Source organism: Heteronotia binoei, chromosome 2, assembly GCF_032191835.1.
Source record: "Heteronotia binoei isolate CCM8104 ecotype False Entrance Well chromosome 2, APGP_CSIRO_Hbin_v1, whole genome shotgun sequence".
NCBI lineage: Eukaryota > Metazoa > Chordata > Lepidosauria > Squamata > Gekkonidae > Heteronotia > Heteronotia binoei.
The window spans coordinates 78,245,088-78,257,207 of record NC_083224.1 but is presented as its reverse complement, the minus strand read 5'-3'; the positions used below and the strand labels follow the sequence as shown (position 1 = coordinate 78,257,207).

Sequence of the window (12,120 nt, the reverse complement as noted above, 5' to 3'; positions counted from 1 at the left end):
AAAGCCGACAGGAGATGAAATGTCTCTGGTTCGGGAGGACTCATCTCAAAGAGATGAAGGGTTAGCTGTTACTTTTCTACTGGGTAATGGATCAGAGTTGTCCACTGAGATGGTGACAAACAGTATGGGTTGCCTGCCAAAGTCTCGAGGCAGCAGGAGGAAGGTTGCGGGCCTAACTTGCCTGAGAAATTATAGATGTTTGCATACAAATGCTAGAAGTGTTCGAAGTAAAATTGGTGAATTGGAATGTTTAGTGTTGGGGGAAAACATAGACATTGTGGGAATTTCAGAAACTTGGTGGAATGAGGAGAATCAGTGGGGCACAGTGATTCCTGGATATAAGTTATATCGGAAGGATAGGGAGGGAAGGGTTGGAGGTGGGGTGGCTCTGTATGTCAGAGAGGGCATACATTTCAGTAAGACTGAGATCAAAGAATTAGATTCCCTTCTAGAAATGCTTTGGGTCGAAATAGAGGGCCCCAAAGGAAATTTAACTATGGGAGTTTGTTATCGCCCACCAAATCAAAAGATAGAGGACAATTATAATATGATGGAAGGATTAAAGATAGCGGCTAAACGAAAAAACTGTGTAGTAATAGGTGATTTTCACTACCCGCAGTTTGATTAGGTCAATATGTGTTCAGGTCGAGAGAAAGAGATTGAGTTTCTAGATGCTCTCAATGACTGTGCTATGGAGCAGATGGTCACAGAACCTACCAGGAGCGGGGTGATCCTGGATTTGGTCCTAAGTAATGCCCAAGACTTGGTGAGAGATGTAAAAATGATTGCACCGCTTGGGAGCAGTGACCATAACGTTATTGATTTCACCATTTGTATAAATAGGGAGTTACCCCAAAAGACGAGCACAACCATGCTTAACTTTAAAAGGGGTACATTCTCTGAGATGAGGAGGCATGTGAAGAGGAAACTGAAAGGAAAGGTAAATACAGTCCAAACCCTTGGGGAAGCTTGGAGACTATTTAAAACTACAATCCTAGAAACTCAGATAAAATATATACCACAAGTTAGGAAAGGCACAAACAGGTATAAGACAAGGCCTGCATGGTTAACAAACAAAATAATGGAAGCTGTAAAAGGTAAGAAGGACTCCTTTAAGCGGTGGAAAGCTAGTCCAAGGGAGATTAATAAAAGGGAACACAGGCTGTGGCAAATCAAATGCAAGACTGATCAGGCAGGCAAAAAGGGACTATGAGGAGCATATTGCAAAAACACAAAGACCAACAATAAAAATTTCTTCAAATATATTAGAAGCAGGAAACCAGCCAGGGAGGCAGTGGAGCCCTTGGATGACCAAGGGGTCAAAGGATTACTGAAGGAAGATAGGGAAATGGCTGAGAAGCTGAATACATTTTTTGCCTCTGTCTTCACTGTGGAAGATGAGAAGTGTTTGTCAGACTCTGTTCATTGATACTCTTCTTGAATACTGATCACTAACCATATTGATTAATAAAGATATATGCTTACTAACCCATATTAGTAGAGTAGTAGAGGGGGGGGCCAAGTAGGGGCTAGCCCAAGAGTAGCTTCCCAGGAATATCAAAGGTTGTTAGCCAGTCTTTGAAGTAGAAAATGCCTGGCAGATTCTCACCTCCCCCCTAGAGGAAGCAAGGACATTGCCACCGGGAAATGTAACCACCAACTGTAGAAGATAAGGGGGAGCCGTGTAAAATGTCTCACATGCAAAGACAGCCTTTGTTTTGGGAATTGGGGTAGATGTGAATGCTTTGATGTATAATGTTAAATACCAATGACTCGAACTGCTAGCCATCAGTTCCAATGTCTTTCATGCTGAAGTAACTTTGGAGAATACAATAAACGCAACTTTGTTTCAAATAACTAAGTCTGCTCCTTTTGGGAACTTCAATGAACCTTCGCTGACAGTGTTTGCCCGCTCCAGAACCACTAATTTTGGAAGGGGTGTTGAAAGACCTGAGTCAGATTGCGGTGACAAGAGAGGAGGTCCTACAACTGATTGACGAATTAAAAACTAATAAGTCACCAGGTCCGGATGGCATACATCCAAGAGTTCTGAAAGAACTCAAAGTTGAACTTGTGGATATCCTGACAAAAATATGTAATCTTTCATTGAAATCTGCCTCCGTTCCTGAGTACTGGAAGGTAGCAAATGTTACCCCCATCTTTAAAAAGGGTTCCAGAGGAGATCCGGGAAATTACAGGCCAGTCAGTCTGACTTCAATACTGGGAAAGTTGGTAGAAACCATTATCAAGGACAGAATGAGTAGGCACATTGATGAGCACAAGTTATTGAGGAAGACTCAGCATGGGTTCTGTAAGGGAAGATCTTGCCTCACTAACCTGTTACAGTTCTTTGAGGGGGTGAACAAGCATGTGGACAAAGGGGACCCAATAGATGTTGTTTACCTTGACTTCCAGAAAGCTTTTGATAAAGTTCCTCATCAAAGGCTCCTTAGTAAGTTCGAGAGTCATGGAGTAAAAGGACAGGTCCTCTTGTGGATCAAAAACTGGCTAATTAATAGTTAGCAGAGAGTGAGTATAAATGGGAAGTCTTCGCAGTGGAAGACGGTAAGCAGTGGGGTGCCACAGGGCTCAGTACTGGGTCCCATGCTCTTTAACTTGTTCATTAATGATCTGGAGTTGGGAGTAAGCAGTGAAGTGGCCAGGTTAGTAGATGACACTAAATTGTTCAGGGTGGTGAGAACCAGAGAGGATTGTGAGGCACTCCAAAGGGATCTGTTGAGGCTGGCTGAGTGGGCGTCAACGTGGCAGATGAGGTTCTATGTGGCCAAGTGCAAAGTAACGCACATTGGGGCCAGGAATCCCAGCTACAAATACAAGTTGATGGGTTGTGAACTGGCAGAGACGGACCAAGAGAGAGATCTTGGGGTTGTGGTAGATAACTCACTGAAAATGTCAAGACAGTATGCGATTGCAATAAAAAAGGCCAACGCCATGCTGGGAATTATTAGGAAGGGAACTGAAAACAAATCAGCCAGTATCATAATGCCCCTGTATAAATCGATGGTGCGGTCTCATTTGGAGTACTGTGTGCAATTCTGGTCACCGCACCTCAAAAAAAATATTATAGCATTAGAAAAAGTCCAGAAAAGGGCAACTAGAATGATTAAAGGTATGGAACACTTTCCCTATGAAGAAAGGTTAAAACGCTTGCGGCTCTTTAGCTTGGAGAAACATCGACTGAGGGGTGACATGATAGAGGTTTACAAGATTATGCATGGGATGGAGAAAGTTGAGAAAGAAGTACTTTTCTCCCTTTCTCACAATAGAAGAACTCGTGGGCATTCAATGAAATTGCTGAGCAGTAAGGTTAAAATGGATAAAAGGAAGTACTTCTTCCTTTTAACATGTGGAATTCACTGCCACAAGAGGTGGTGGCAGCTACAAGCATAGCCAGCTTCAAGAGGGGATTGGATAAAAATATGGAGCAGAGGTCCATCAGTGGCTATTAGCCACAGTGTGTGTGTGTGTATTTTGGCCACTGTGTGATACAGAGTGTTCGACTGGATGGGCCATTGGCCTGATCTAACATGGCTTCTCTTATGTTCTTATGATCTCTGCTTATGTGATCTGCTAACGTCTTGTCCTGCTATATGTCACTATCAATTCTGTTTTGTTCTGAATGGCACAATCTCATAGGAGTGATGCCTCCTTGTATAATCTGATGGAGCCTGTTTCCTCTTTGTTAATGTAATACTCGGTCACTATGTAGGTCTGTGGACAGCAGCAGTGCCTTTCAATGGATGATGTCTGAAAGAGAAGCAAGGGCATATCTAGTGGCTCTAAAGATCTAAAATATTAATGTGTCCATTAACACAAAATGACCCACAGTGAGCTAGTTCCCCAATCTCTTAAAGAAACATCTGTAAACAAATGAAAACTGAAGGAGGAAACTCTTATAGACACCCCTTTTAATAGGTTGGAATCTAGTGATCAGCATTACAGGGATCTAGTGAGCCATCTGGGCGCAGAGGGTTTTCACCATTGAGAGTATTCCCATCCCGAACTCTCTTAGAAACCAGTTCAGTAGGGGATGCATGCAAGCTCTCAAATGCCAAATCGTAGCTGTGGTGGAGACCATGATGCCTAGCAGCATATGAATGTGAAGCCTAATGAATAGAGATGTGGAAGTATACATCATTTAAATCTAGGCCTGGGAACCAGAATGCTCCCTCTGCCCCTCATCACATGATCATTGGGCAGGAACAGAGCTTGAAGCTCTGATGTGCCAGGGCTGGTGTGGGGGGAGCACTCAGCTGTAGATTCCTTTTGAAACCTCCTCTGTGGTAGGCCATGTAGGACTGTACAGACAGCACAAAGATGAACACATGATTATCATTCCAAAAGGAAACTGTCTCAGTAAGTGGGCTATAGGATAAAATAGAAATGTTTATTTTAATGTAATTGTATACTGGACAACTTTACAACCAGCATTCTATGTTTTGTACTTTAATATTTCTGTTCTGCCTTGTTAGGTTTTTATAATGTTTTGATGCAATGTTATTAAATATGTTTATTGAGATCCTGTTGGGGACTTTCTATCTGCTAGATATTTTGAGTGTGAGAGATACTAAAGATCTGTTTGGGGGAGATGACCCCCACTGTAATAGCCAGCACTTCTCAGCTCAGCACTGAGCTGACAGAACTTCAGGATTCATTCTCAAACAACAACAAACTAATCAACTATTATAGGCAGTGTTTTGCATAGAATACTCACCTCTTGATGTTGCCAAACATTTGGGCATGGCCCAGAAACCTGCCAAAGTCTATGTGGAACATGTGGCCAGTGGTCTTGAGCATTATGTTGTCATTATGCCGGTCACAGATTCCCAGTACATAAGTGGCTACACAGCAGCCAGCACATGAGTAGATGAAGTTCTCCACAGCCTGGGAAATTAAGATGGTTTGTATTGGAAAAGTCATATGAAAAGGACTTGCGTAGGCAACAAGGACAACAAAGTATTGCAGGGAGGGAACCTTGAAAATATGTAGAAGGATGTTTGGAAAAATAACAAGTTTGGGGACCTGAGATGGCAAATGGTCCCTAACAGTATCTTGAAACAAGCTTTCTCTCATCTTACCTACTCATGTATAAGTAATATTTTCCAGTATGAACCACACTGTGCTTTAAAGTCAGCTGCCATGCTGCGCTAACTGATGTCTTCATCTGAAGTTAGGCCTTATAACCTTGAGGCAGGGCTTGTTCACTATCTTTCACCAGATACAGCTTGACAACTAATGACAACTTTTGTTTACTAGAGCTTTGTAGCAAAACTTCTCTCTGAAAGGCTCTTTTGCTGATTTACAGCATTTGAGCTTATTCATTTTGTGCTGTGACTCTCTTATTTTTGTATATCCGTCTAGACAGCAAAATTGCCATTCAAATTTGTAATAAAGAGACTGGTAAATAACTTTATTTTTCTCCAGTGTATCATTTTGCTAGGGAAACAAACTTTCTAAAGGAATTTTAAGCAAGCAAAGACAAGTACAAATATTCATATCTTTATCATAGTGTTTTCACTGTGCTTGGCTCATACAAATATATCACCACAGATGAGGGACTCGAAACATAATAGCTTTGGTCCTAGTACAGCCCTTGTACATAATTCTGAGCACTGATTGGTGACTGATCCTCAAAACAACAGATATTATTTTCTCTCTTCTCCTGCCTTTACCTTCTCATATTCATCCTCCTTAGGGTTGTGCTTTTGCAGCCAGTCTGCGAGAGGACGGTCCTTGAAGGAGCCTGTCACCCCATGCTCCACTTGGATCTTTCGCAGGGTTTCTGCATTGGGGATCATCTCCACCATCCCTATAAAACATAGCAAGGAGCTACAGAGTTAGTTTATAGCAGCTGCTTTTCTCTTTCTATTCAAACAACTCACCAAGGAAGAATTTAGGCTGGGATTTTGATTGAAAAGTTTTGGAACATCTTATTGAGAAATGAAGCTTGTATTAAGGGGTTCAAAAAACAAACATCTATAGTTCAGGGAACTGTGTGTTAATCTAGTCATGTTGAACACTGAATGGATGTTGTCATGTTAGCCAGGAGAAGGCTGCTATCCTGGCCTAAAGAAGGTTGAGGCTTGGCATAATACAGGTGATAAACAAACCGGACCCTGCTCCATGTGACCTTACCAGCTCAGAACTGCTGTGAAACATCATTAAGAGCTCTGTGTGCTGAGCAGTTCCGCTGACCACCAGAGGGAGGGGCTACAAAAAGGAGACAAAGATGGTGTCTCTAATGCAGTTGGCTACCAGGTCTAATATAAATTCATGTGCCAGGACAAAGGGAAATGTGGAACAGGTGTTATCAGGACGAGTGGCATGACCTAACATACCTGGGTTTCTGTTTATGAAGAACAAAAATATTTGGGGGTGGGGTTGGAAGACAATGGTCACATTGTCCTCTGGGGGAAATGATTGAATAAAATTCAGCTAATATCAGCACACACAAAAAAGAGTCTAGTTTTCACTTTCACCATATCTGAAGATGAAGCCAATCTTGAACAAGGAGAAGAAAATAAGATACAGTAGGACAAAGAGAGTTAGACTTTCTTTTTTATCTGCTGATGCCTCTATGACAAGAATTCTTTGGCTATGGGACTGACCACACAAAACTCCAGGACAGGTAACTATGAATTAGGCTTAGCTTTTAATAAAGTGGTCTGGAGATGATTAGGAGGACAGAATGCAGTAGAGGGAGAACTCAAGTGTCTGGTGTGGTTTTTTTAAAAAAAACTTTTGCTATTTGTCTATATAACAATATCCCTTAAAATGGTAATATCTATACCCATTTTATTTGGTTAGTCATTTCATTTATTTATTATCTACACTGTGCTTTTAATAAGTCAGTACAATTCACTTCCTTTAGCACTTTTAAGTCTGCTTTCTCTTACTAATTAAGTGTTACCCACAAAGAATCCAGATTAATACCACATTGCTTATTCAGCTCTAAATTCTAAGTTGAACCACTTATCTGAAATACCACAGCATTCTAGAAACACCTGTAAAGGCATCCTCAAAAGAATGTCATTCTATGCATCTGCCACAACCATAAACACCTGCCCAGCAAAATTAATTTACAGTATTCATTGCAAGACCATGTTGGAATGACTATTTGCATAAATAACTTTTAAAAAGGTATCTGACTAAGTACTAGACTAAAACTAACCCTTTGGATTTATCTAGCAAGGCAGTTTTTATGTTCCTAACTTTTACTCAGAGAGGCAGTAAATTACAGATTCCTTATCTCAGTTTTACAATCCCTATCAGGCCCTCATACAATCCAGTAAACTGAGAGCACCACAGCTGCTGCTGAACAAAAGTGAATAGCAGGGAAGTTTCACACTTGTTTCAAGACTTACCACGACCACGGCCTGTTGAAAAACAACGGAATATGACCATGCGCATGTCCAAACCTTCTTGCACCCAAATTTTGTTCATTATGCGAATCATCTGCAACGTTAGCATATCCTGCCGGAGATCATCTCCACACTATGAGGAGCAATAACACAAAGCAACTGCAGTCAGTGGACAGAAACCACCAAAGAACTTTCCTCATTGCTTCTGAACAAAATCCCTTCTCATTTTTTAAAAAGCAGCAACCCTTACTTCCAAAGGCACTGACACTCTCAGAGCGATTTTATGCTCAGAGGGGTACCCATGTGCTTCAGCCACAGGGCAGTTTCCTAGAACAATTGCTCTCATATGGAGACAAAGTCTTGCTCTTGCTCTGCCCTTTGTGTGAGGGGCTACTTGCCCTATTACCTGGACACCTAAAATTGCAGAAACCATGCAGAGACAATGTTGAGGCCAGGGATCAATCATCATCAGACATAAGATGATCACACCAACCTCCTTTTGCACTGGCTTCTTGAATAATACTTCAGGGATCGTGCTATATCCACATAATGCTTCCTTACCACAATGTCATTCAGATTCTGACTCAAAAGCAAAATCTTTAGTATAACAGTGGGAATTATTGGGGAATTTGACAAAGCCCTACTGTACCAACTATTCCATCTCTAATGCCAGCTATTAACCAAATTTTCAACAACTATAACATCAAAAAGCCCAGCCTAGTAGTGGATACCTTTGCCTCTAAAGTACAGGGCTCTCACCAAATCCTCCTAAATTTTTGAGCCCACTGATTAGATTTTTCAGAACTAAATAACTTCAGCCTCCTGACATTTTAACTCTGTGGTGTCTATGATAACAGTTCCTCTGAGGCTCAAACAAGAGGATTTGCTTCCAAGTTCATCACAGTGGCTGCAACATTACCAAAACTCAGACTATTATGACCAGAGCATCTCCTTTAAGAATGGAGGAGTGAGGATTCTAAGGGGTCCAGATTCCTTTCCATGTGTGTGTGTGTCTCAGCTACAAGTTATTTGGAAATGGAGGACACAACAGTTCCTTCAAGCAATATCAGACAATGTACAACTATAATTCGGCAGGCAGGAATTATTTTAGTCCTTCCTAGTTTCTTATCAAAGCTTGAAGGAAGAGAGGCTGAGAAGGGAAGCTGAAGAGTTAGGTGATTAGACAATGGTACACAGGAGTGCAGAAAAACTTTTTCCCACAGGACCATAGTTTTTCTCAAAAGCATACATGCTGCAGAATGAAATTGCTAATCGAGGCTATCATATGGTCATACAATTTGGACAGAGGAGATTGTCCGACCACCAGCAGACAGAACAGTTGATCAGAGTATCATCAGCTTTGCTCAGAAGGAGCTGGGCAAAGAGAATGATTGTAGTCCCCACAATCCAATCAGAAACACTCGGACTTACCTTAAAAATAACACGGATATTCTCTCCAAGAGGATCAACGTTCTGGAAGGAGAGCTTCAGAGGGACAGCATTGGAATTGAAATAGGAGCAATCCTGCAGCCAAGGAGAGCGGATAGTGGTGTTATCAATCAGTACTCTAATTAATAACAGTAGAAATAAAAGCTCCTTGCCATTGAGAGAAAGGATATCAAATAAGACAAGATCAAAATCATTCAAGAAGTACTATACTTAATTCCTTCCAAGGAGAGTTGGTTCCACTCCAATTGTCCAGATTTGCCTTTCTCATAGGAATACTTCATATTTGACTTGTTTTTTGTTGCTGCATTATCAAAATATGCAATAACTAGAAAGCTAGCAGTAGTGCGTGGGGGACTTGCCTTTAGTTCTGATGATTGGATTGACAGGAGGCACCAGTGAGATTCTGTAACCACTCCAGTCTTCTGCAGAGTCTAAATTTGCTCTAGGCTAGAAACTCGCTCCTTTACATTTAAAATGACTGATTTCCCACTCACCTTAGCTGTTCTCACATTCCTCTTCTCAGTGGGGCTTCCTTCCGATTTCACACTATCTGCCCTGGGGCTGCAGCTAGTGTCGGCTTTTTTGTGCCACAAACAGAAACTGGTTTTTAGAGGTTTCTGTTTGCGGTGCGAAAAAGCTGACGCTAGCTGCAGCCCCAGGGCAGAGCATGAAATCGGAAGGAAGCCCCACTGAGAAGAGGAATGTAAGAGAGGCGTAAGGTGAGTGGGAAATCAGCCTAAGTCTCTGAAAACCTGTCAAATGAGCAACCCAAACCACACCTGACCCAAGGTGGCAGAGTTCATACCAAAGGCCTTTCTGGTTTGTGATACCAAAGACTGGCCAGTAGTACAGCCATCCTCCACAGCAGGGCTATTCTCCATTCACATTGCTATTCTAGCACTGAAGGCTTCCCACCATTCATTTTGTAAGAACAGGCTGTTGTGCTCTTGGCAGTGGGTAGGGGCCAAGTTTTGATAATCTGAAGCAGCTCAAAGCCAAGGAGGCAGAACTGGATGAAATCGGAAGGAAGCCCCACTGAGAAGAGGAATGTAAGAGAGGCGTAAGGTGAGTGGGAAATCAGCCTAAGTCTCTGAAAACCTGTCAAATGAGCAACCCAAACCACACCTGACCCAAGGTGGCAGAGTTCATACCAAAGGCCTTTCTGGTTTGTGATACCAAAGACTGGCCAGTAGTACAGCCATCCTCCACAGCAGGGCTATTCTCCATTCACATTGCTATTCTAGCACTGAAGGCTTCCCACCATTCATTTTGTAAGAACAGGCTGTTGTGCTCTTGGCAGTGGGTAGGGGCCAAGTTTTGATAATCTGAAGCAGCTCAAAGCCAAGGAGGCAGAACTGGATGATCATGGGAAGTATGGAGGGCTGAAGATTAAGAGCACACTGGGTGAGAAATACAGGTGTGGAAGCCAGTGAACAGATACTACCCTGGTGGGAAAAAATCAGAAATGATATGCCAGGCTATTATATAAGGATGTTAATGGCTGTGAGCCAAAACACTCTCATCCTCAGGAACTGGCCTATTTGTTATACAACAAAGAGGAAACAGCTAAAGCTGAAGCCCAGCTATGCCAATGGTGCTGCTAAACTTCAATACTTGGTGTTCCAGCACTTGGAAATTCAGCTGAAGAGCTCTGAAAGAAAACAAAAGCATCCTGTTCTTCTACAGTGCACCATAAACAGCATTCCCAGCAGGCAGAACCATACCTTGGGCACAATCCCCTTCACAAGCAGGCTTGGACTAAGTGGCAGGCGGCAAGAGCCATTGACATTGAAGAACTGCTTTACATCCTCTAGTCCCTCCCTGAGGATGGCCTGGAAAAAAAACAAATACCAAAGTAGTCTACAAACAGGAAAAACCTCTTTCTGCAGTCTGAACAAGCATTTTTTCTACCACAACAGGTCTGTACTTAGAAGTCATCCTAGTATAGATCATGCCACCATCCCAGCTTCTCCCCTCTTTCATGCTATGCAAGAAATCCCCAAATCTTGCGCTCAGTTACACAGTGAAAGTGAAAGATACAACTTTTACAGATTTGTTTAGCTCCCTCTGCTTCTGAGATATAAGCTTTGAAAGAAATGTCATAATATTTCTTCAGTTATGCAAGAAGTGTGATGGCAGAAGTCAAAAAAGGAAGGGAAAAGCTTGGAACTGGGCAATGCAGTTCACCAAACCATAGGACAATCTGTCCTAGGTTTAGGTTACAGGACTGGGCAGGCATATGAGCATCTCAGAACGTTCAGAATATTTCTCAGCTATACAGCAAAGTAATCTCAGTGATTTGTTGCCAGAATCTTTTATCATCACCAACAACAATTCCTTCTGGAAGAGAGTGAGCATTTATCCCATGCCATAGTCACTTTCCAGGAGAGGTTGCCCTTTGGGCAATTATGTCTTAAGCGCTTCTATCAGCTTTTGACCCCTCTGAAGAACAAGCTAAGTTTTCATCAGCACATGCTGTTTTGGATAGATTTGATGTGCCATTGTTCTCCCCCTTCCCAGCCCACTCACAGTGGAAAGAATGAGATATATTCAAATGCATGTACCTGTCGTGATGATGGAGCAGCCTCACGGACCTGCTGAGCCAGCTTAGCTAGGGTATTAACAAGCCAGCATTGCCGGTCAAACTCCTCTCGCAAGCCCTTCCCACAACAACACAGCAGAGCTGCCAGCAGATACTGGTAACGGATGCTGAACTGAGAATCCTTAAGTCCATCCTTCAGCAGCCTACAGAAATGGAAACCTTGTCACCAGGAGTAGTGAGGTACATGTGCAAGTGTCATGTACATGTGCAGATAAGCAAAAGCTTCTTCTGGACACGCCAAATCAGTTTGCTCGATGTTCATGACTTTTTCTAAAGCCAAAGAAGTTCCAAAATCATGCAAAGAAAAAACAAGCAGTAAAAGGTAGTCAGGATGTTTGGGTAATGGAACATGAAAGGCCTCAATAGCCATGCAAGGCAGTATGGCAGAAGGGTTTTTAAGGGCTCCTCTGCAACGTTAATTATTTGAAACTTGCTAAACACACACACACACACAATCCATGTAGCAGTTTGGTATGGACGGAATGCCAAGTAATCAGAAAGACAAGATTATATGAAATACCCTTGTCTTTATCCTATTTGAGAAAGAATTTTTAAAAAGAAAGCTTTCATTTAAAGCTTGATAATCTAGTGAACAAAAGCTAGGGCCTCTGGACTTTTGATTATTAAGAATTTGGAAGTGTCCCTGACCATTGCTAAGCAGCATTAGAACTGCATAACTGTAGCTCT

At 42.1% G+C, this 12,120-nt stretch overlaps 1 protein-coding gene across 3 annotated transcripts in view; it reads right to left on the bottom strand.

The window, feature by feature from the left end:
• The window catches only part of PIK3C2B (phosphatidylinositol-4-phosphate 3-kinase catalytic subunit type 2 beta), a 515,998-nt gene that overhangs the window by 386,872 nt on the left and 117,006 nt on the right, over positions 1-12,120 (bottom strand). For all 3 annotated transcript variants that reach the window (XR_009555057.1, XM_060231371.1, XM_060231372.1), the window contains 6 exons: positions 11,396-11,576; positions 10,556-10,663; positions 8,814-8,906; positions 7,386-7,515; positions 5,694-5,830; positions 4,736-4,905 (listed from right to left, as the gene is read on the bottom strand). Coding sequence is in view for 2 of the 3 variants with exons in the window: in XM_060231371.1 (XP_060087354.1) it covers positions 4,736-4,905; positions 5,694-5,830; positions 7,386-7,515; positions 8,814-8,906; positions 10,556-10,663; positions 11,396-11,576 (819 nt within the window). In the remaining variant the exon portion in view is untranslated. The remainder of the gene's footprint in view (positions 1-4,735; positions 4,906-5,693; positions 5,831-7,385; positions 7,516-8,813; positions 8,907-10,555; positions 10,664-11,395; positions 11,577-12,120) is intronic.